The sequence below is a fragment of the Colletotrichum karsti genome (genome assembly GCF_011947395.1).
Source record: "Colletotrichum karsti strain CkLH20 chromosome Unknown Scaffold35, whole genome shotgun sequence".
NCBI lineage: Eukaryota > Fungi > Ascomycota > Sordariomycetes > Glomerellales > Glomerellaceae > Colletotrichum > Colletotrichum karsti.
Window position 1 is genome coordinate 48,869 of NW_024065935.1, and position 24,294 is coordinate 73,162.

The 24,294-nt window shown below is 48.9% G+C and overlaps 7 protein-coding genes across 7 annotated transcripts; 3 read left to right on the forward strand and 4 right to left on the reverse strand.

The window, feature by feature from the left end:
* Positions 1-3,107: 3,107 nt before the first annotated feature.
* CkaCkLH20_09622 (uncharacterized protein) lies at positions 3,108-3,802 on the reverse strand (the record flags this gene model as incomplete). Its single annotated transcript, XM_038892337.1, has 4 exons — positions 3,108-3,289; positions 3,344-3,351; positions 3,406-3,591; positions 3,651-3,802. 4 exons carry the CDS (start codon positions 3,800-3,802, stop codon positions 3,108-3,110), a joined length of 528 nt encoding a protein of 175 aa, XP_038742220.1.
* A 791-nt stretch (positions 3,803-4,593) lies between these two features.
* Positions 4,594-6,345, forward strand: CkaCkLH20_09623 (uncharacterized protein; the record flags this gene model as incomplete). The annotated part of the gene is made up of 1 exon (XM_038892338.1): positions 4,594-6,345. One exon carries the CDS (start codon positions 4,594-4,596, stop codon positions 6,343-6,345), a length of 1,752 nt encoding a protein of 583 aa, XP_038742221.1.
* Positions 6,346-6,786: 441 nt separating this feature from the next.
* On the reverse strand, positions 6,787-7,256 carry CkaCkLH20_09624 (uncharacterized protein; the record flags this gene model as incomplete). Its single annotated transcript, XM_038892339.1, has 2 exons — positions 6,787-6,891; positions 6,942-7,256. The coding sequence occupies 2 exons, from the start codon at positions 7,254-7,256 to the stop codon at positions 6,787-6,789; spliced, it is 420 nt and encodes a 139-aa protein (XP_038742222.1).
* A 4,598-nt stretch (positions 7,257-11,854) lies between these two features.
* Positions 11,855-12,142, forward strand: CkaCkLH20_09625 (uncharacterized protein; the record flags this gene model as incomplete). The annotated part of the gene is made up of 2 exons (XM_038892340.1): positions 11,855-12,042; positions 12,097-12,142. 2 exons carry the CDS (start codon positions 11,855-11,857, stop codon positions 12,140-12,142), a joined length of 234 nt encoding a protein of 77 aa, XP_038742223.1.
* A 3,654-nt stretch (positions 12,143-15,796) lies between these two features.
* CkaCkLH20_09626 (uncharacterized protein) lies at positions 15,797-16,120 on the forward strand (the record flags this gene model as incomplete). Its single annotated transcript, XM_038892341.1, has 1 exon — positions 15,797-16,120. One exon carries the CDS (start codon positions 15,797-15,799, stop codon positions 16,118-16,120), a length of 324 nt encoding a protein of 107 aa, XP_038742224.1.
* A 633-nt stretch (positions 16,121-16,753) lies between these two features.
* Positions 16,754-17,953, reverse strand: CkaCkLH20_09627 (NAD dependent epimerase/dehydratase; the record flags this gene model as incomplete). Its single annotated transcript, XM_038892342.1, has 4 exons — positions 16,754-17,052; positions 17,105-17,230; positions 17,287-17,649; positions 17,701-17,953. 4 exons carry the CDS (start codon positions 17,951-17,953, stop codon positions 16,754-16,756), a joined length of 1,041 nt encoding a protein of 346 aa, XP_038742225.1.
* Positions 17,954-19,851: 1,898 nt separating this feature from the next.
* Positions 19,852-23,761, reverse strand: CkaCkLH20_09628 (uncharacterized protein; the record flags this gene model as incomplete). The annotated part of the gene is made up of 7 exons (XM_038892343.1): positions 19,852-20,008; positions 20,066-20,458; positions 20,521-20,598; positions 20,660-21,284; positions 21,339-21,403; positions 22,508-23,177; positions 23,254-23,761. 7 exons carry the CDS (start codon positions 23,759-23,761, stop codon positions 19,852-19,854), a joined length of 2,496 nt encoding a protein of 831 aa, XP_038742226.1.
* Between the last annotated feature and the right edge of the window lie 533 nt (positions 23,762-24,294).

Sequence of the window (24,294 nt, forward strand, 5' to 3'; positions counted from 1 at the left end):
GGGTGGTGAGTCTGTCCGTGGCGAGAAGCATGGTAGAGGTATACATGATACATATGCTGCGTCCATGCATTGTTCGACATCATTGGGAATCAAGTATGCGATGGCGGTCATTGAGCTGATCCAGTCTCTAGAAGACGGTCCATCATAGGTTGGTTTGTAGCCCACGTTGTTGTACTGGCACGGGGGGTTAAATGCTTTACCAATGGGCGAGCCCTCGCTTTACGGGTCGTAGGGGATTGGGGGTTGCGCCGTCCAAAGAATGATGGGTTGATTCAAATCTCATGCTTATAAATCGACGACTGTTGATGTTCAGTGCTTTTGATTCTCCCGCACAATGGAATATATCCGATGAAGTTCAAGACGTGCCAAATTCTTCCACGAGGGGCAGGTACCATCATCACCACGATATTCCGCCCCTTTGTTCTCAAGTCTCGCCTCTTGTAGTCGTAAGTGTCGTAAGGGGTGTCTGGAAGTTATGATGCAAGAATAGATGAGAGACGAGGGACGTCAGAGACGCTCATGTTGAGGAGGGATTTGTGTAGTTCAGAGTGCGTTCTGCCAGCTAGATGTTTTAGATGGAGGGGGTGTGGAGGTTGAGAACAGTCTAGTAGCTCAGACTAATTCGCCGAAGACTCTATTCTGCTGATGAAACAAAAGGAAATTGGGCCGTTGACGCAGCTGGAGCTTTTTCTAGTGGTTTGTTCTCAATGTGATGTGCTGGCCGAGGGTATTAGGATGAAGTGATATGCGCACGATGAAGCTATCATGAGGTACGAGAATGTTACATAAATTAAAAAATACGTAGGCTCCAAAGTTTATCTGCCAGAGTGCGTCTAGGTTCTCTTTGACGGCCGAGATATCTTTCAAGTCCCGAGGATACTCGATGACTTGGTACCTTCAGTCTGGCGTCATGTTGTCTGGATCTCGCTGGACTGGGACGAACACCGGGTACGTACCGTACAAGAAATACAATATTCGAGTAATAAATCAGGGATGGGGATAGAGATGACCAGGGAAAGATAGTAAATGGCACTCTTGTTAAGTTGATTCAGGATGTATTAATTGACGTTGGAGATTCATCCGCCTGAGAAGCTTGGCTTTGCAGACAAGTGCACGCCGAAAGTTGACGAGAACGGTTTCGACCATTATGGGTCTGCGTAATGAAAAATTGGACGTATGACCGTAGTTTTATAACGCGCTCATGGACTCATGGCCTCCCTCCGGTACAGCGGAGCGAGCGAACTGTGACCGACAGCAGTGGGAACATGGTGTCAGGTGACTGGGTAAGGTTGTTTTGATAATGAGAATTCGAAGGACTGGACGGCGTACATTGAGATCCGAACTATAGAGAAAGATGGCGTTGGAACTTCGGCGTGATCCAATAGATCAGAGATAATTCGGGGATGGTGGTAAAAATGGTGAGCGGTGGTGAAGTCTGTGGCGAAGCTGAGGTACGGGCTCGTGGGTATTTGGTGTCTTTGCTATGCAAGAGATCCATGAGCTGGGATTTCTTGTTTGTTTTCGGCGGTTTCAATGCTGCGCGGCTTGGGAATCCACGAAATATTGGTATTGTAGGTTTTTTGTATGTCTACGTTCTCAAGATTATACGAAGCCGTCTGTGTGGGCATCTGGTATGCTTATGTCCTCATAATGAGCTGTCTTCTTGTTGTTTGAAAGTCCAAAACGAGACTGGGTTCACTCTTCTTCCACCCATACGTCGTACACTAAAGTTTGATGTTTCAACGTTTTAAACAGCATCTAAAGTCCCTTTTCGTGGTGAATGTGTGGCACACCTTGCTCTGAAGGGCTTTCGAATTGAACTTGACGTGGCTGGAAGGTAAAGATGGGACACGCCTGCACTACTTTATGAATGTTCAGAGTTTTCCGAAGACCATCTTTTCCGCAGGAAAGATGACAAAGAAAGCTGCTTGTTTACGATAATCTAGGTACTTGAGGTCAGACTATGGGCATGTATGTTGAGCTCTTAAGGCTGTGAAGAAAGCCGGAAACAGTTTGCGAAAGGAAGTACGTTTAATCATTCGGCTTGTCTCTTTAACTTGAATATGAAATTTGATTGTGTTTCTTCCAGTTAACATAAACTTCAAGATATTTAAACATTTGCCTTAAGACTTTCATAGTAGATCAGTAACACTGTGAATGAAGCAAGTACTCGGGGAACTGAAAGATCTATGAATGTCAAAATTCGATATCTCTCAGTACCAGGCTAATATGACATGAATAATCGAAGGACGGGGAAGGAAGGTAAGAGAGGTAACAGAGGGAAGGGCGTGAGGTGAGATATCTAGTAGCTGTGGCGCCCTATGCTGTAGTTCTCAGGAGATGTTGAATAGAGAAGCTTATTAATTGGATTTGCTTTGTGATGGGAGGATATCGCAAGCACGTTTCTCGCTGCGATGATTCTTCCGTAGAAGCCTACTCGGATGGCTGTTCAACGCTTTGAGAGGGGACTTGCTTTCTTGAGCCACCGTCCACGGAAAGTGCAAATATAGAGACACCTAGATTGATCCTGAATAAATCTACAACATCCATCAAACGACGTCGGCGATAAAAGGTAAAGGGTAGGAACGGATCTGAATTAATTCTGTAAATAAAATATTCCCTTTCCGAGGTAGTTCGCGCGATCATCATGCTGAGATCGTCTTCCCCGGCGACGCGAAGCTTAACCCTCAAAAAAGGCTTTTTTTGTTTCCAGTTGGAGACAGCAACTCTTCAAAACTTGAAACTGCGTGTTAATACGCGAGTGTTATCTAAACAAAGGGTCGAATGTATCGTCCATGATTGCTCTGAGGTGTATGACAGTCTCGACCAATGCCAGAGCCTATCAATTTCCCAAATTAACCCGACGATGATTTCCCAGACTCAAGACAACTTTATCGTCTGAATTGGAGAACATTATCATTAATAGTCACTGATATCCATGTAACTAGTGCGCCCACATCGTAACAACGAACTACAAATAAACACTAAACGCTGTGGCTTTGAGGGATATCTAAGAAGAACCTGCTCTCAACGCCTGCCCTGGACCAAACGCCCTGAACACAAGATGATACATATTATCTTTCAATCTCCTCGAACTTCATTCCGAGTTACTTGTACATCGGAGGGCTTTGTTGCTCAGGAACTGGTGGTGCTGTGGGCTCATACTGAGACGGCACTACTGGGTACATTGGGCCTTGAGGGCCGTAAACTTGGATGGGACCGTCGTATGGCCGCGTTGCGACCCTCTTGTGGCAGTTGGAGCAAGAGAAGTGAGTGTCCTCACACCAACCTGCAATGCATGGTACGCAAGTAAGGCAAATGCAGAAAAGGCAGCACAACGCACCAGCAACCCTTGGGTTTTCTGTCAGCACATGAACAATGTGGATCTGGCTGCGGATAACTCACATTTGCATGCCGGTACCCTCAGTGTTGATTGTCGTCAACGTTCGCTTCATGCAAAAGGGACAATCGATCCATTGCGGCGAGTCTCCCAGCATATGTAAGGGTGTGACGCCTTGGATCATTGGGGGTGCCATCATGTTCGGATCACCGCCCTTCTCGTTCACTGGGTGAGATGTTGCTGTGGTGGGCCTATCGCGGTATGAGTTGGGGATGTAATTGGCTAAGGCACTGTTCGAGCATGTTCTTACCCAGAGTTGTTCAAATTTGTTGGCAATTCGGTGATAGGCGCCGGACCGGAGTTCTGTGCGGCGAGAATCGGGTCGCGGTCATGCGCCGGCGACGGCTGCTGAATGGCGGCATCGGGGGTATCCACCACGGAGACTGGTTGCGGTTGGGCCATGGTGTTTTGTGTATGGTATCTCGAAAGATGATTGTAATTGCTACTGTACTCGAATGCGAGCTAGTGACGGGTTCGTTGACAATAAGTACTCGCCAGTTTATGAGTCAAAATTGTCGATGCTCCTCTAAGAAACACCTTGTGAATGTGTTGGCTCGTCTTTTATGTATGGGATCGTGTTCCCTGAGCTGAAATTTTACACCAACGTGGCACAGCAAAAGCTGAACCCGCAATCCAGGCAGAACCGTAACATTATGGCGAATGAGACCAGCCTGTTCGGCGCTAGGTCGTCTTGGCCAACACCAACTCATGAGCTCAAGCTCCGAAGCGAGATATCCTTGCGGCACAGCCCTACAATCAGGGCGGCTTGTGTCTCCCACACGAGGTGTTGGCGGTCAGCTGTAACCGGGAATAGACATCCCTGCCGTGACTGCGTCTCTGATTTGTCTTCAGGATGATGCATCATGCCGCCTGTTCGATTACACAAGGTCTCACTCTCCCTACGCTAAGCTTCAAGGCCCAAGTCATAAGTTGGGAATCTGCCCCCCTCATTCGTGCCTTTGAGCTGCGATGTTACCTCAATATCATAGGAACGGCGATGATCGGGGCGGACACTACACCACCAATTGAAGAGATACCTGGGGGTGGCGGAAAGGTGAGACCAGTTCAACTTTTAAATGGCACAAAGTCCTGTCCAAGGGCGAGACGAGGCACATGTGTCAACGGTCGCTCAAAATCCTGTCATTCCGGAAACAACCAGATAGAATGCTGACAGGCGATCACTGTACACCAAAATGCGCCTGATCAAAGCCTCCACGATCTACTCAGACAAGTCATGTCTCGAACTTGTCGACTTTATGCCGGATCAAATTCCGCCTTACGCCATTCTTTCGCATACCTGGGGCTCTGATGAGGTAGTTTACGCCGACATCAGGAACAATTCCGCAGCGTCAAAAAGCTCCTTTGACAAGATCCGCTTCAGCTGTATCAGAACCATCGCTGACGGGCTGGATTACCTCTGGATTGATTCCTGCTGCATCGACAAGAGCAGTAGTGCAGAACTATCCGAGGCTATCAACTCGATGTTCGACTGGTACAAAGGGTCCGAAGTCTGTTATGCATACATGTCAGGCGTATCTTCAGATGCCGACACAGCCACGGCCGATGATCAATTTGGTGGATGCAGATGGTTTACTCGTGGTTGGACTTTACAGGAACTCCTTGCACCTGCCAACGTCATCTTCTTCTCAGAGGATGGGGTCAACATTGGGGAGAAATCGAGTCTCTGCCGACCTCTATCTCTCATCACTGGCATAGATGAGGATATTCTCAACGGAACAAAGTCCCTTCAGGCCGCGAGCGTGGCGAAGAGGATGTCTTGGGCCGCTTACAGGAATACTACTCGCCCGGAAGATATGGCATACTGCTTGATGGGTCTGTTTGACGTCAACATGCCCATGCTTTATGGCGAGGGCAACAAAGCATTTCTTCGTCTTCAAGAGGAGATCATGAAGCAATCAGACGACCACTCCATCTTTGCGTGGGTTGATCCCTCTGCGCCTGCCGACGAATCTTACGGTCTATTGGCTACGTCGCCCCGTCAATTTGCACACGCCAATAACATCATGTCTTACCAAGGCTGGGCACTTCGGCCTCCTTACAGCATGACCAACCGCGGCCTGCGCATTGACCTTCATATTTCCAACGACGAGAAAGGTTTCACCGTCGCGGCTCTTAACTGCCCAGCACCAGATTTTGAAGATTCATGCTTTCTAGGCATATATCTCAAGAAAGGATTCCTCACTGACCAACAATTTGCACGGGTTAGGGTGGGACAGTTTACCAAGGTCCGAGCCCGGGGCGAGCAGCAGACGATCTTCGTCAGGCAGAAATTGAACGGGATCTCGGACGCAGATGGCGTGTTCTTACAGCATATCATCCATATTCGCAGAGCACCGTTCAAGGCTAAATACAGCCTGTTAGGATTCGTCCAAAACCCCAAGGAGATTGGTGTGAACTACCAACCTCTGGGTAATCTCTTTACAATGGTTCAATCATTCAAGAAGCGTCCTCTGGCATTCAGATTGTCCAAGGGCGCAGAGTCTCTTTCCGCAGGGCTGATATACTCGAACACGGAGGAGGAAGCTCCTAAAGTTCTCGTCATGATCGGATCGGCGCAGCAGCTGAAATTTGGGTATCAAGCTAAAGAGATCATTTCTGAAGATCCGAGCTTTCAACGATCACACGAACGGGGAGATGAAATCGGCGGAGTATTGAGTTTCGATAGACTTCAACGCTTGTTTGATCCTTCGCCGGCCGGGAGCGAGATTGTTCTGAAGCATCATAAAGTCAGAGTGGATCTGGAACTCCGACAAGTCGAGGGTGGTCGCAAGCATTTGATGGCACACGTACACATAGAGTCCGTGAGCCGACCTCGACCTCAAGATGATGGTGGAGCAGGTGCCAGAGAAGAGCTTATTAAACCTCAGGTCACGAAAGGAGGCAAAAGCAAGGTAACAATGGCCTTCAAAAAGTTGATTTCATAGTATAGAAACCTTCTTTACTTTGTAGCAAAGCCATAAAATAGAATCGAATCAAGCAAGTCTGCCGGAGCCACTTCCCAACACACCACGGAGGCGTAACCTCAGGGCGGGAGACAAGGCAATCGGAGGCACCGTAATCTCCGCCAACTTGTACCGATATCTGATACCACTAACGGTCTCGTGGAATCTCTCTTTACACACATAATCATCATTCATATAACGGCACAGTTTTGTGCTATTTTGCGATACCCCCTCCCTAAGTGAAACCAGTAATGTTGGAGAACGAGCAAAGTTCTTACAACTTGACACTTTCATCATTATGTTCCAAAGCAATGTGCTTGATTATCCGGAAAGCCAAATTTCATCGTTCGGCTTTTCCATACGTCTATCGTATTAATCTATGTAGAGAATAGCCATGTTGGTCACTGTGGCGCGTCTTGTGAGCTACCCGTGTTCTTGTGAGTCGTGCTGGAACAGGAAGTTGGACGAGTTTGAATCCCCCTTGGCCAGGATTGGTACGGTGCTTCTCTCAATGGGTAGTTCGAAAGCCTATGTTCCATATTAGATAAGGATGCACATTTCAGAGACAAGCCACCAACCTTGTCTACTGCAGCCGAGTCTAGACCGAGTCTTCTCATATCCATAGCGAGCTGAATAGCCATGGATTTTGTGATCAGGTTACCGGATGTTTTCGCCGCGAGTATCATGAGCCGAAGTATGAAGTCCAAGTTGTCTTGCCGTTGGTAGTCCGGTTCGGCCGACTTCGGTTGATCGAGAAACACGAGTGATGCCATGTACACCGAGAACGTCAACATCGGGTTCCTGAGTTTTTGATTGATGTCCGACATCATCCGGAATATGTTAACCATCTCCTCAGCCGCCGTTACCAATCGTGCGCTGCTTTGCTGGGACATGTGTTGTGGTAGATCTAGTGTTCGTATTCTCGATAACGCTGCCCGGTGGAGGCAGATGACTGCGGTGTGTATAATTATGTTGACGAATGTTGCGCTTGGACAGTGTATCCTCCCGGGAAGCATCAAGTCCTCTGGAAGACAGTGGAGAAGAGCAGCTAGGTCGTTATCGATCTCACGATGGCGTTTCCAATGAAGGCTGGACTTGGTATTTTGCACATCTTCATCTGCAGAGGCCCGGTTTGAATGTTGAAAAGCTTGGTAGAACAAAGAGGCTGCTAGAACGCGTCCTGCAAGAGAAGAGAAGTTCTCCCCTTCTTGATGCAATACACTCGTCAGTGGACTGGTGGCCTCTTCGGTGCCTGTCTCGTACGCTTTTTCGGAAGCAGGAAGTCGGGTGAGAATCTACAACAAGTCAAAATCTGTAGGGAGGCGTACGAGGGTGGCATTACGTCTTGTTCGTCAATGATGGCCGGCCAACCTGTGCTGCCGCAGACGAGTCGATCAGAACAGTATATCACCCACCAGGTTCTCCGCCGTTCTTCTGACTCTGACCAGTCTGATGGCGGCGACAGTAAAGGGATCACGTCGACGGCTTCGGCATCGACACGATGCAGCCCTAACATTTGTGCTATTCTGATGGCTTTGCAGAGGCTCATGGATGCTTGCGCAAAATGAAGTTGCTGACCCTCAAAGTTTGCAATGAGATTCCAAGCTTGTACGTGTGCAATTGTGGCGAAGTGCTGGCCTTCTCCCTAGACGGACTGTCAGCAGAAGCTGGGGGGATACATCCAAGTTACTCACTCTCATCTCATCTGCTTGAATGTATGTTCTGGCACGATGGTAGAATGGGATTGCCAGCTCCCGATGAGTTCTGATGATGTCGGCACCGAGTGCCATGACGATGTACTGGAGGCACAAAGGTGGGCGCATGTGAGTCGGGAGGAATAGCGACATCATGTACCGCGCCCGATGAAGAACAGGAGCAGCAAAATGCCACTTGTCGAAGTACGACTTTGTTCTGTTTGAATCAGCCATAAGCCCAAATCAATACTTTAGAAAACATCGACGTACAAGAAAAGCATGAGTTCGGACGAAGGTTGTTGTTCGAACAACCCAAGAGATATTAGTTCTGAAAATGAAGCATCCTCTTGCGGCTGATGCTGACTAGGGGTCGTTCCTGAGGAGGCAGTTGTCGCCAAAGGTTCTGAGCTAAGTAGCACTGCGTTGGCAGCTTGTTGAAAAGCATCTTGAAGCACCGGTTCCTCTGCCTTCTTGGAGCCTTCTGCTCCCGCCAGTCGCTCGAGTTGATCTGAGAACCATCAGCTACGGCGGTTTCCGACAGACTCCTCGTAGACTTCTCATATTGAAACTGATAGTATTCGCCACATTGTAAGGCCAGATTGCTGCAACGCACCGAGTTTTGTTTCAAGCTCATGAACTCTTTTTCTTCTGCCAACATTGGCTCTTCTTGCTTGGGGATATTCGCAGTCGTCCCCAAGCCTCACGCAGCGGCTGCAACAAGGCCGTACGCGATCGCATTTCAGCTTTCTTGCCCGACATGGCTGACATGAGAAGAGGTTGGCAGACAAACTGTCGTCGACGTTTCTGGAGGCGTTCTCTTCAGTGAAGTTACTGTTCGACTCCATGCTGAAGTTGATAAGTTAGAAATGCAGTCTTCAACTTCACCGCAAACATCAATGATGGTATGGTCAAGTGTGGTCTACTATGATCATGGAATGAAGCACTACATGTTGCAGGATTGAAGACGTTAGTGTGTTCTTACCAGACACGACATATTTTTCTGCAACGCGCTAACAGTTTTGATCTCTGAGTTCGTAGACTGCCCTTAGCGTAAAGATGGTGCTCATGCAATTCGACGAATGCGTAAGCCGGTCTCCGACAAAGCGCGAGCCGGGAATGAGCTCCACATCACCGAGTTTCGGACCAATTGCGCCGGTTTGCGAGACCGAGTGACCCACCGAAAACCGGCCGGTTGATAAGAAACGTCGGCATCGCCCGTCGGCGACACCGGTATGAGTATCTTGCTTATCACGTAATCTGTATTTCAAAAAATGACGTGCAAATTATTTGTCAAATCCCGACTCTGGAGTTCGATTCTAGACCAGCCCGCGAAAGACTTGGTAGCAGCGTGTGACCGAATCCAGCGATCAAGTTGTACGGCAAAGGTCGACGCACTGAGGCGTATTCGCAAAGATGAAGAACGCAAAGCAATCATTGTTTTGTCTTTTCCGTCGAATCAATCAACACATGGGTGTTGTCCAGAATAGCTCCAAGCCTGTGCTACACCGCCGGAGTCCCGTCCTCTCAGGACATTCGGAACTCCGAGCCAGCGATTTGATGACCGGATTTCCTATTTCACGGGTAATCAACATTTTCGGATGAACGTAAAGCGCGGTGATCTGATGATATTAGAACCTTCGGAGCCGAGACTCTGTGCATCATACAACTGGGCGCAGCTGGATGAAGGCACCAACGGGCCAGGGACTTTACTACTGCCTGTTGATCGACCGCCACGAGAAGAAAACAGACAAACAAGTTAACAATCCGGTAAGAGACATTGCAGAGACATTGAAGCCTTCTTCACATTAGAGCAACATAGCTGGCGTCACGCTGATAAGGATCGGATTTATGGCTTGAGCCGCGGTTGATCCGATGTGGTTCAATTTAAGGTTATCTTGGTCGGGCTATACCATTATGCAGGGACATCTCTAATTGGCGTGATCACTGCTCACTCGCCATTCCTCTTTCGGAATGAACGGCGAATCGAGGCAGTATTGGACACTCGCAGACCGCGGTACGATTTACGACAAGTCTACGAATCTTCGCGAATTTCGGTGATGCAAAAACATGAATAAGTCACACGTTCAGGCTTTCCGGTTGCCCCTCTGCATCGTCATCGGATTGGTGGTGAGGAGCGTTGAGTTCCTCTGTGCATCGTTTCCGCACCCATGCACGCATCCCGCACATCAAGAGTTTCCCCGCAAGTCCCCTCGTTAACTGATATTCAAGATTTGGACAAGCTGCGGGGCTCAAGGGCTAGAACATGAACGACTTGGAAAGCCCCCTTAAGCTTACCGTTGTTGGCGAAGCGTACGTTCCGGTGAACAGGACTTGACTCTTTGCTGGTTATCAACGTAGACCAGGCAAGGGATGCCAGCTTCAGGATCGTTCATGTGCATCTTACCTCAGTAATCCGTACCCAGATAACTCATGTTGGTTTCGTCACTGATTCCACATGATTGGCACAGCCTAACTCCGCCTATCATAGCCGATCCACAACCAGGCACGATCAACAGAAAGTTGAGTTCCAATTCCACCGAAGCTGCCGAGGCTCGGTTGCTGCGCAGCGGAGCATTGATCGTGAGACGTCGGGGCGTCATGCCGACGGAGCCGGGTGGGACCGGCCCCGTGGAAATTCGCCTCGATCGAGAAGATGACGTACCTGAGGACTTGAAGATAGTTCGAAGATGAACGACTGTTCGATCGCGGAAACAACTGATACCATCAGAATAATAACTGCCCTGGATATCTCTTGATGTGACCTCACCATCCGAACACTCCTGAGGACGGTTACGTGAATCCACGGTACCAGATCCCCGGATATCGCGTGTATCAAAAGTAAGGCTGACGAGTGGAGACAACATGTGGTCATATGCAAACATGATGTGGCAGTTCTCATCACAACTCATCCCGATTGACGACCCATTGGGCATGACCTACGAGTCTCTTTCCAAATCGAGCGCCGTTCGAACCTTCTAGGGAAGTCGTGGAGCATCGTTCGGGAGGCCGCACTGATGTAATGGTCCGGGCGGCATCGGCATACTTCACGTGTTTGTGAGGACATCGCGTAAGTGGTCCGAGGCATTATGGTTGTGTGGTCCCTTGGGAAAAGCCCCGAATATCTAGAAAACACATCCCCGTTGGCGATCGCCCATTCGACGTCTCGTCTAAAGTAGCAACTGCCGACGCCTGACTGACCTCTGATAGTAAGCGAGGCATGCCTACCGGTAAACGTCCAAGACCCTGCATTTGACCAAGAGACGACATCTTCGTCCGATCTTTACGTTGGTGGAAGAAGCCAGATGCACACTAGAGAAATGCCATTCATGACAAGGCACCCATCAACGGCGGACAGGACGGGTTCTCTGGAATAGGCTTTACTGTCTCCTCTCTCGCAAGCCTAATTGGGAAAGCAGTTGCGAGACCTGCACAGCGTCAAAAGACGTCATCCCCTGACGTCCCCGAGATTGACAGCGGGAGCCCCGTCATTCGGGTCATCGTGGCCTATGCGCGTGGCCGCCGGGCTGTACGGTAATTTATCTCATGACGAAACGTTATCGTATTCGCGGAAGTGAATGGAAATGGAGGTCGACTGGTGGAGGAAGCCTCGAAATCGTGTATATAATGATCCTGATAATCCCACCCAATCCTCTCCGGCAATCAAGCTCAACGCACAATCAATCAAACATCTACAGACTTCTATCTACATTTAAAACCAGACAAATCCAACCAAACCAGATAAACCCAACCCAACAACCTCCACACATTACATTCACGTTCGAAATCAAAGAATCACAATGCGTTTCTCAACCATCATCACTTTGCTCGCTGCGTCCTACGCTACTGCCATGCCCGTAGACGCAAAGGACGGCGACGGAAAGGGCGGAAAGGGTGGTGATATTGCTGCCTGCGAGACGAAGGCAGCTGCGGATCAAGTTGCCTGTATCAATGGATGTGCCAAGGACGCCGCATGCATAACCGCGTGGTAAGTGTTGAATTCCTACATAAGCACATGGCTCAATAGCTAACTGAGAAAAAGTACCTCCGTTGCCGTCAAGGAGTATACCTCATGCGCCGGTGTCTGAGTACGCTGCTAAATGCTTGATTCAACCCTGCGTACAGACTAGATTGACTTTTGAGCGACTGCAACCCCGAAGTGGGACTTGGAGACCTAGAGCGTTGACGACATGGATGACTAGCCAACCTGTACACTATCAAGACTATACATAAAGTGAAATCCTTTAACTGCCCTGCCTCACAGTGTCCATGCTCTCAGTGATATGCCGCCGACAGGTAGAATTTGACAGACTTGGATGACGAGAATTATCGATCACACCGTGAAATCGGGTCCTACGTCACTCCCTAGTCACATTTGCCTAGACAACCCATCTTTGCAGTAAATTTCAAGCATGGGCGTGCCCAAGCCACGGGTATTCTTGATACCGAGAACGACGCCGAACTCAGCGGCAATGTTCTCGACCTTCTTCATCATGATCTTCCTATCGCTTTCACATCTTACAAACTTTTTGATGTTTTCGTGATAATCCACCGACAACTTTCGACCCAATCTCTCGGTTCCAACGATGGGCACCTCGGCAACGAGCTCAGTCATGATGCCAGTGTATCCTGTTGCCCCATGCCAAAAGTGACATACTGATGTCGCCTTCAGGTGCGTCCAATAGTGATGCAACATAAGTGCAAGATCGTATTCGTATGTCGCGGAAGTCCAACAAGAAAGAGAGGCTGCAAGTTGGTGTAGAAACTGAAGATGATGTGCGAGTAGCTCCGTCAGGGCTTTGGGGGGCGTCGTATAGGCGCAGCACGCTGAGTAGTCCGATACCGCACTACATAGTACCAGCCAGAAAGGCCAATAATAAGACCAAGGAAAGCTGGGCCGCAGAGAAGATGTTCCAATACAGTAGTCCACGTAAAGCATGTGTTCCAGAACGATCTTGCCGAGATCGTAAAAGCTGATAAGAGTGCCATCGATGAATTTGAGCCGATAATGAACTACACACAGGTACTCATCAGCTTCCTGTTTCGACTTGACAGCGCAAAATGGCTTTCCGTCTAGAGCGTTGGTGATAGGACGTGTCTGCCGGAGTTGATTGTCGTAGAGAATCATAGAGATGGCTCCAAAGATGGGTTTGTGTATTGATGGCGTAACAGTTGTCAGGGTATGTTCGAATCTTCGTCCCTCGAAGTATCCAGCTTGTATTTGTCGCAAAGCTTGATTCCAGGCTTCGCTCTGTGGAATTCTCAACAAGAAAGAGTACTCTGGTCTCTCGGGACGCACGGCATGGGAAATGTCCCGCCAGCGCTTTCGCGAGTCCCAGCTCGGTAGGCAAAGCTGGCTTATTCGCTGAAGCTCCAAATCATCAAGGTCGTGAAGCGGTGGCAAGCGTTGCATTGCACCGCCAATAATCGAATCTTGGCCTGTGAGGATCTGGTTTGCCCCGGAGCCAGAACATTTCTCTGGTTCGTCAGGCTTATCAGCCGGTGATTCAGAGTTCATCGTGCGATCTGAAGAGAGTGGTTTGGAGTGTAAGGAAGAGAGCTAAGACCCAATGCTCGTCTTACGGGCGCACGATAAGATTTATTTCAATGGAGAGTGTTCACGAAGGATGTTATGTGACTGCATACATTAAGGGCGTGATTTGAGTTTTCGTCTTAGACTTCATACCATTGCAAGACACCGCGCAATATAATGCAGCCACCCTTATTATTTCCTTTCGCTCGACTCCACATCTCGCCATACCGAGTGGGGACCCATTGAACGTTCAATATTCACGAGTCTTGTTTCTTGACAGGCTTCCATGCTGCCATTGCTGCGCCCTAGACTCATACGGCGCGAGGTAGCCACAGATAAGCCACAGTATGAGGGTACTTTAGCCAGTACTAGATCTCATAAACGTATACTGCGCAATGTTATATATCGATTGGCTGTGGAATCTATTGCCGAAAATACACAACCAGCAAAAGTCACTGCATAGTCAATCAGCCTTCGTGGGGGGCTCCTTACGGTTGATGTCTATTTCATGAGAAGAAATATAATCTTACCAATTTTGTTCCTACTCTGCATCAAAAGACAGAAAGGAAAACGAAGAAAACATTAGCATAAAAGAGTTTTGTCGCTACAGAGCCTCATATCGATTTGTTTTGAGGAAAGGAGCCGGTAGCAATTTCAGTTTCCATAATCAAGATCTTCAAAACCATCGACCGTTCGTTGTCTGTGTCAAAAGCAAAGACTGTAGTATGTTGCCATCGTTGATCAGTCTTCGTTCAGGGGTATCATGAATCGATGAGCGGTCTACTGACAAATTTGTGTACAATGGCCGGCTTAGTTGCATAACTAAAGTGTGCTGTTGTCCGTACTGAGTTCCAATCCGGAGAAAAGATAGGATTGGCGTCCAATGATGTAGGTACAGTCCTCCACGGTTATTTTTCCCTTGCAACTACTTCTCGCTACCTCTAGTCCTATCCTTGCTGCTACTAGCTCTAGTGTTCTCCTTAATATCCGGTATTACTCCTGAAGTATTCGACCAGGAATAATAACCGTGGAGGGGTGTACATCCAGTTATAAGAGGGTTGCCAAGGACTTGCGTGGTATTCTCATGATATCACTTATTATCTTTCAGGTAGGTGGCATCTGGTCTATGGAGACTTTTTCCTATCTATCTAACTACAGTAATCATTTACGGCTCCCCTTGAAGAGCAGCCCAGGCATGTGCCGGGTTACTTACAAAAGAACTACAACCAACATGGCTTATTGCCCGCGGGGTTGGAGTGGTCCCATACAAAACCCTGCAGATCACTAATCACAATTGAGAAGTGGTCATGCTTCGGTCTTTCACGGGCGGTACGAATGGCTCGTATTGTTGACAGCATATTATGATATTTCCGGCGTCTGCGGGGCGTTTGAGCAACCAGAAGAGCTTTTGGCAACAGTTGACCGGTACTCAGATGGCGAGACAGTTTCAAGCCTGAATTCACTACCCAGCGGCCATTATTCCGGGTTGAATGCTTGGATAGTGACTGCGGATAGAAGGCAACCATAAAGATAGCGAGTGGTAGAAACAGGGGGGGAACAACCGCGGCGGAGTACAACCTTCAATCGCTGACGACCGACGAACCATTCAATACTTAGATGAAAACAGGTTTATACACAAGAGAAATCTGCCGATCGCGACCTCATTTACTTATTAACAACATCTTACAAAGTCCAGTACAAACTCAAGTCCGGGGACCCGTCGGCAGAGTTTCTAGATCGAGTCAGTGGCCTGATTTAAAATGGCGATCGAAAGCGGGGATTGCGTTGCATCTATACTACCGCGCATTGCCGCGCGAGAAACCCGACTGCCTTTTCGGAACGTCTAAGCCGAGATGAACTCAGATAGATGGTGTTGTTCGTGCATATCGATGCCACTTGGTGATGGAGTCTCATGCAAGTCTGACCATAAAGAGGCGCAGTGGAGATTGGCAAAGTTGACTATCACGAGAGCTGCAATACTATTTATCGTAAGATCATGGAATCTTTAGGGCGTGATGTTACTGCGTACCTGTTTTTAGGGCGCTGTGGTGCATTGTGAGCAGACTGGAGAGGATATAAACTCAGAAATAATCCCTCTCAAGTCTCAACCTTCCTCCTTTGTGACACCATCCCAGTCCCTAGTAGCAAACCCAGCCTCGCTTACATATTGACTTTCGTTCACCACGTCCATTCGTTGTCCAGAATCAACATGAAGTTCGCCGCATTCCTTCTGCCTCTCATTCCCGCTGCACTTGCGGCCGAGTGTTCCCGTGATGCCGGCTGCCCCGGTTGCGGTACTGTCGACAGCGTCAGCTTCACACAAAACGGAAACACCTACACGGCCACCTCCCCTTCTTACGGCGTCATGACCATGGACGACACGACCGTCTCTGTCCAGAACACTTCCAACAAGTGGCTGCTGTTCTGCGTATACGGCTCTATCTGTGTGCCTCTTGGTGCCGGCGACTCCTGCACCACTGCCCGTCAGTCTACCGACAACCCAGCCCTCGGACTGCAGGTGTGGTCTCAGTAAGAGTTCATGAATCGCCACTGGGACCATTCTCGTCGAATATTATTTAAGAATGAGGCCCAGCCTTGGAAGTCAAGATTCTAGAGTCATGATTCATGTCTCAAGCTGGAAGGGTGAATAAAACCTTCGTGAAGATGGATGGCAACATTGGACGCCCCAGCTTGCGATGGGAGCGCTCATAATGGCGAGGAGGCATCTTACTGTCCAAATGGTGGAGCTGTTCCATAGCACAACTTAGGAATGGCATAATTCAATGTTACTGTTCAATGTTACTTTCGGTAGATCAGATGACAGTTCAGCGGCACGACCCGTGGATGTTTCCAATGACGTATATTCAGGCCTTGAGCCTTGGCTAAGGAGTGGAGAGTTGACCCTGTTCCTCCACCTGATGGCGGCTTCTATCCGCACCCTGCATCAGTATGGCGCTCAGGCCAACTCATGCGTTGAGTTCATGTTTGTGAGATTTCGTTTCTCGTGTAAAATAGTTGGAAAATATGTAAGGGTGAATGAAAGTGCCGTTCCCGTAACTTCAGCAAGTGTCGTCAACTTGCTCGTCTTCGTCCCCTTGGACTTGCCGAACTGGGCCCCAAAGTCCCCTAAAGAAAACCCCCGCGATCAAAGTTCGAAGTCGCCTTCTCAAGGCAGATCATCAATGTTCAGTAGAACACTCTCCTCCAAAGAAGTGAATCCGTCTTTCCCCATTAGTCGCAAAATCTGAGCCGCTCTGGTTTTGGCTTTCTCGGCGGTGCAGAGGTCGCGGTAGCCGTGGAAGTTCTCCACGAAATGTTTGCTAGGAAACTCGCTGCGGAGGATGTCGAGTACAGCGTCAAAGTTGAATGGTTCAGCCCACGCAAACACCCTCTCACCATGGACATTGGGCAGGATAGCACAGGCAACATGAAGTCTTGCCGTGTCCTCGACATCAACGAAGTGCTCTGGGTTGACTGTTAGCACAATCTTTAACGATAATTAACGGGGCAAACATACGAGGAGGACTGCAAGCCAGTTGATCCATGTTGATCCCGTACCACAAACTCTCAATGAATGAGGATGTTGAAGGGTGACCTTGGTTGATGACGTCCAAGCTCTTTCCAAAATTGCAGCTAGGTAACACTTGAAGACTGGTCAGCTTCTGTCTCTTGCGTTCTTCAATTATGAATTATATGTACCTGTGTTGACAACCAAGTCTGGGCGACAGCTTTTGTCTTGGTTGTAAAATTTCCAAACCGCTCTCTCTGCCTCAATTTTGCTTGCTGCATAGACATGCCAAGCCTGGTGAGGATGAGGCTTTCCCCACGCAACCGCAACCGACTCAATGTTCCAGCTTGTCGTTGTCACCTCTTCACCCTTCTGACCAGGCTTCGGTAGAGCAGCTGCAACAGAAGAACTTGTCAGAACGAATCGCTTAACGCTGGGCGATCTGTTGGCGGCCTTGAGCGCGTTCAAGGCTCCATTGATGCTGCTCGGAATGACGCTTTCCGGATCGGGGCTCAAGGAAACAGGTGAAGCCACATGGATAACAGCAGAAACGCCTACAAATCAAATCATTAACCAAACTCGAAACAACTTACACCAAGACTAACCATCGACGAGAGAATCAAAGGCGCCGTCCTCTTCCAAGTCTGGCAGAGAGACCAGCGTAAAGCAACCCCTTGTGTTTTCCCTCTCCATCAAGTCTTCGACCCAAGCGTACTTTGTCACGTCTCTGACGGTTCCGCGGACATCGAAACCCAACTGCAGCAGTTGACTGCAGATATGGGAGCCGATGAAGCCATTCACACCCGTCACAAGAACGGTAGAGCCCTCTGGAATGCCAAAGCTCTCTTCCGAATGCATGTTGACGTTATTGGCAGCTGGTGATCGTGTGGGCCGGGTAGGACGCGGTGGAAGACATCAAAGTCTCGAGGTGCAGGAGTTGCTCGGTTGCTGTAGATCTTAAGTCGATCATGGTCGTCAAGCCTGCCATGGGTGTCATGGTCCTCCGGGGAAGACGGCAAAAATGGAAACCAGAATGAAACAGTGGCATGTCAAGTAAAAAAACGCCTCAATTCGAAATCGTCGTAGAGCATTTGGTTTTCGCTTTTACCCCGCCTCAGAATTTTTTTTATTTTGGATGGAGGGGGGTTTCGTCTTTGACACTTTGTGACATTTTTCAGTCGAGTTGAAACGCAACTCTCGCCCAGAGACCGCGGTCGTCGAGCGCCAAGTGGGACTCCTGAAAATCCCCAAGATGGAGACGCAGGTGGCCTCGGTGTCCGACATCGCGTCAAACTCGCCAACAATCATCGTGAGCGGCGTTTTTCTGTGCGATCCAGATCTTTGGTACCAGAAAATCGGGTTGTTACCAATAATTAGAAATCACAGGTCCGTGATCGCGCACGAAAAAGGCAGTTGGCCGGGGAAGTCGAGACACCAAGACGGGAGACTAGCCAGGATGAGAAACGCGAAACGCAACAAGACGATCGATGGGAATGACGAAGCTGTGATAAACCCCTGGGTCGATCATTTCACTTGGTGAGAAGAAGAGAATCTTCGTGCATTTGCGTCTGAGCGTTGGTAAGAGGAGGCCCCCATTGGAGCGCGTCGCACACGATCTTCCAAAACCTCCAGGAGCGGATCACGGGGTCAAATCACCAGATTTTCCACTTGACGTGCAGATCCAAATGCGACTTCAAGTTGCTAAATTGATCGTTTCTGGGGTAGCTACGTTTCTCATTGGACACGACAAGAGGCCAAGAGTTGGTCAAACGTGTTGCGATTAGCGACTGTCGAGTTGTTGGGCCAGAACCACGGGCTTGAAGTTGATGTGCATGAGATGCGGGAAGACTGTTTGTCCGTTCAAGGTATCGCACGTGAGATTCCCTTCTTCCCCGGATGCAGTCATCGTTGTCTCCTCTGCTGGCCTCGGTAAAGCATTTCTGACAGTAGGCTGACAGGTGAGTCAATTTCAAACAACTGCATTAACACCGCGCATCCATGTCTAATGATCAACTGACGGGACGGGGACTGAACGGGTTGACAACGGATGCTGGACCAAGTGTCAAGATGCATCCTCTTCATTTGGAAGACAAATACCTAGAATGAATAATTAGCGAAGAACATGAAGCTCGCAACGGCAATGACACCAGTGATGGCAATGGAGATAGATTCAACAATTGCGACAATAGTAGAGAGAGAATAATAGCAGTCAAGGTTCCATGCAGCTCAAATGTGGTGGGCGCATCTCAATAAGATTACTTTGAAAAGACATATTGGTAGATTATATACCTTACCTGAAGCCTCCATTACGAATTGAATAGTCACAACTCGACTTCCGCAAACGGTTCCATGAAAGCCGGACCCCTAAAGCCCATGGGCTCTTGCTAACAGGAGGTGCCAACTGATGATGTTCTCAACTGTGTGACAAGAAAAGCAGTCTTGTATTTAATCCAGCGCTACAGAAGGAGAGCGAGATCTGAGCCTTGAGGCACCCAAGAAAAGTTCCTTGAGAGCTACATTGCACGTAGAAGCTGACTGTATATTCCGTCTGTTTGGTCGTTGCAGTTGCGACCTATACCAAAACCTACCAGATCATCGGCTCGGATATGAAGTCGGGTAGCTCAGTGATAGCTCCATCAGGCAGGCACAACTATGGCGAGATCATAATGCAGCCAACACTGCATAAACATCTGCTAGCCTTTGACCACTGCAAGAAAGATTCTGAATGTATCCGACAAAATGTTCAGGGCTACGAGTTAGCTCTTAGAAGTCAAAATGTCTCCTTCTTGTACAGTCAAAACTTTGTCGAATATGTCTAGTCCATCATTGTGATGCGTGACGATGATGAAGGTGCTTTCCGGTCGTCTCTGAAACATGTTGCTCAACATGACCTTATGGTTTTTCCCATCCATGCTGGTTGGTAATCTACGTCAGCAAGAGCAGAAAGATGATGGGAGGAACGCATCTTACCCGCTTGTCGGCTCGTCCATCACATACAGCGCACTACTTCTGAGCAATGCTCTTGCGATTCCAAGTCTCTGCTGCCATCCCGAAGATGAAAACTTTGACAACTCCCAGAGTTGATCAATATCGATAGCAGCTTCAGGCTCGCCGTACTCCGAAATCCCCGCAGATACAAGGCGAATCATCTCGACAACATCAGCGTGTGAATGCTCGTCGTTGGGATCAATATTGGCCTTAACGCTTGCTTGGCTGTTGCAAAACGTGAACTGAGGAACTCCGGCAAAGCTCTTTCGAAGCGACTGAACCGAGACAGTGTCCAAGTCAACGTCATCGACCTGAACTAACCCACTGGTTTTCTCGATAAGGCCGAAAAGTAGTTGAATGAGAGAGCTTTTTCCACTTCGAAAAAAAGGTCAGTACACCTCAAGTTTGGAGGTTGGTACATGGGGAATAAAACATACCTGCCTGTCCTCCCGACCACGGCAACCTTTTCGCCTGCCCGGATATTCACTGAAGCGTTCCTCAAGACTGGATGATCACTTCAAAATTATCAGCAACTTCAAGTTATCGTGGACCATACCAGTTCACTCAAGAACTTACTCATATGCCGCACAGACTCCGTGAAGCACCACATTCCCCTTGCGAGGCCATCCTTGTGGTGGTTCCTCGACTCGACCAGCGTGCCCATCGCCCTCTGTAGGTGTTGTAGCAATGAACTCTCGAATCCTCCGCACAACCCCCAATTGTGCTTCCAAGAGGGTCAACCAATTCATAAGCATCTTCAAGTCCGAGCCTAGAGTAATGGTGTTCACGAGAGCCACCCCAGCCCAGCCGACGTTGACCGTCGACTTCAGACCTACAAGAAGCGCAGCCAACGTTCCCGCAACCCCACCCGCTAGCAGGCCAATCACCAGAAACAGCCACGCCTGAAGAGATTTGAACAGATAAGCCGATTTGCTTGCTTGATAGACCTGGTCAACGAGGGTACTGCATGCACTATCCTGGAGGTTGAAGGCTCGGATTGTGGCACGCCCGTCGCAGCTTGCCCGTAGCGTCCCGATCACGGGGGCCTGGGAAGCAATTTGAAGGGTTCGGAGTTGTGAGGAGGTGGCGAGGTACCGGCGCTGGATGAAATAGAGAACGACCAGGGAGATAGCTAGACTGATCAGCGTATAGACCGACCCGGCGGCCAGTACGCCCATAGATCCGAGAACAGCAGCGACAGCTAGTTTGAAAGAGTCAGTACTTCTGTGAAGTCCATACGTCATTGCGTGCTTACCCCATATTGAGTTGAGAATCGCGAGAGGAAGGGCGAGATCGAGAACATTGACGTCGTTGGTAAACCTAGGAATACATGAGCCTACTTTCCCAATCGATGACAATCGTATTATTTCAGGGCAATGTTTATTTGACTCAAGAAATAACAAACCGGTTCAAGGTCTCGGGACCTTTGCTCTCCAGAAAGTTGGCTGGCGAGCTATTGTCAAAGACTTCATGTTAGTTGGACTTTCAGACCACTGATGTGAAACATGTCAGGCTTACCTGACTAAAACATGCAACATGTCCTTATGGATAGAAACAGCAGACTTTGGAATCATTCGAAGAAAGAAGAATCTGGGAAAATCGATATGCAGTCAGCTGGAAAGTTCAACTCCAACACTCCGGTCCTCCAAGATCATCACTTACCCGCAAGTTACCAAGATACAGACAAAGCCCGAACCAATTATCAGGGAGTACATGCCCATGTAGAATTCCGGTGTTTTTGAAAAGTCGCCTGCTTCATATCTCCCTGCCCAATAAGACAAGAAAAAAGCTAGATAACAGGATGTTCAAAGACAACTCATTGCAAAATATCTGGAGTAAAGAACAGACTTACCGCTTGCTTTGTTAATACCAGATGCGCCACAAGTGGCTAAGAGAGAGATAATAAGATTGAACAGTCCGAATGATTTCAAGTATGTCGCGAGGTCCCGCAAAGCCACGTGTTTCTTGGCCGGAGTTGTTGGAGCGCGGTCATTAGGGGTTGCGTTGGAGGATTCTGACTTGCGATTTTTGTCCTGTGCCCGAGACGCACTTGAGTTTTCATTCGGTTCGATCTTGAGCGATGGTTGAGCTGGAGATTCTTTTGACTCCGACTTTTCCAACTCCGGATGTTCCTCGGTTATTGGCTCCGTTCTATGAGGAAACAATCTGCCCTCTTTTACAGAGAAAGTTTCGTGAGGGAAGCTTGACGGGAATACGGAAGTCTCCAGAGGCGTTACAATGAGCACAGCCATCTCTTGTCTTCTGTTAGTCACGAAGCCTTCTTTGCCAAACAATGCGTCCTTCATCTCGCGTATCGTTCTCGAATCCAGTCCCGTGAAAACGTCGTCGAGAATCAGGAGGCTGCTACGGTGATACAGCGCCCTGGCTAACGCCAGTCTCTTTCTCTGACCTCCGCTGAGAGACGTCCCAACGGCATCAACTAGAACGGTATCGTCGCCTTTTGGCCACTTGGAAATATCTGGTATCAAACAGCAGGAATGTAGCACCTCGGAGTACAACTTCCCATCGAACGGGCTCTCCAAGATGATGTTCTGGCGAATGGTGCGGTTGGCCAGGAAATAAGGGGTCTGGTCGCAGAAGGCAGTTCTAAGCGTGCTCGTCCGGATCGTTCCTGACAGAATGTTGACTTCTCCTATGAGTGATCGCAGTAGTGTCGACTTGCCGCAGCCAGAAGAACCAGTAACGCCAATGACGCTGCCCTTTTTGAGATCGAGAGAGACGTCGAAGAGTATCTTTTCAGTGCCCCAGCCTAGACTCGCACCACAAAACGTGGCAACATTCAGATCATCCGAGCTGGTATGAATGAGGCCACATATTTGGTTATCGGCTTTTTCCAGATGGTGAGCATCCCCAGATTGCTCAGAGTCTGGTTTGACGTAGGCACTAATGCGGCCCCAGCTCACAAATCCCTCGTACAGTGCTGGGAGCATCTGAATAAATGAAGGGAAAGGACCGAGCATGATGGAGATGACCGAAAGCGCCGTAAAGAGAGTTGTGTATTCCAAGTCGGTACCGTTCACGGCGGTATAAACTCCAAACGTCAAGAGCAGAGAGAATCCATTGACAGAATCCGCTGTAGTCGACGGCACCCGTGTCAGCAACTCGACGCTGGTCTGACTTGCGTACATTAGGAGAATTGTGAAACTCACATGCGAACACAACAACGATGAGAAGCTTGCGGTAAAGAGACATGGCTTTAATTTCAACCACGCGATTCTCAAGCACCTCCTTTTCGGCCATCGACTCCATGCCACCCATGCGAATACTCCTTGTCTTCTCCACAAGCTGGCCTACTGACCGAATTCGTCGTTCCGTAGCTTCGAGGGCACGTCTTTGACTGCGTGTCAGTCTTTTGCCCAGTGATATCGGGATACTGATGCTAAGAAGTGCCAGGAGAAGAGGTCCAATCAATACAAGGTCAACGGCCTGGTACAGAAGGTAGGCTCCAACGCCAACAATGATGACGCTTGTTGTTGTCTCGGCGAGGACCCTGGGTATGAAGACAGCTTGTGTGACATCCACGCTCGCCAGGACTGTCACTTTCGCACTTTCCGAATCGCTTCCTCTGGCGCTGGCCTGCGTGGCCATTGGCTCAACGGATTTTGCGTGAATGCGGTATGTGAGATAAGCCCTGATGCGGAAAGATATCTGGTCCATTACGTGAGTGCTCTGCGCAACCAGGATATTGAGTAGAGTGAAGCTTGAACAAGTGTCAGCTATATCCAGATAACGACCCTCACCACATCACCAGCAAAGTGATAGTACTTACTCAAGAAATAAGACTACGACTAGCCATGCACCGACTGAAAGGTGATCATCGCTTTGAAGGAACGAGACTAGGGCTTTGATGATGATGGGTTGACATAGCGTCGTCGCAGCTGTGCACCCAGATAACACCAAAGCCCACAGGAACAGCAAGTGGGTTTGAAGTGGGATCTCGTGAATGACTTGCGCCAAAAATGAACGGTCGTTTCTTGTTTTACGATGCTCATCGAACCCAGGTGGAGGGAAGAAGGTTGATGTCGGATGGGTTTCAATTCGCTGCATATCGCTTTGAAGTATCTCTTGCTTCATGCCAGCTGAGAGCAGCGGGTTCAACCAGCCGAGGAAAATGAGACTGAAGAAGCTGGCGTCCTTCTCTGGAGGAGCAATGGCCTGTGTGTGACTTTGTGCTGTCTCTGGTTCGTGTT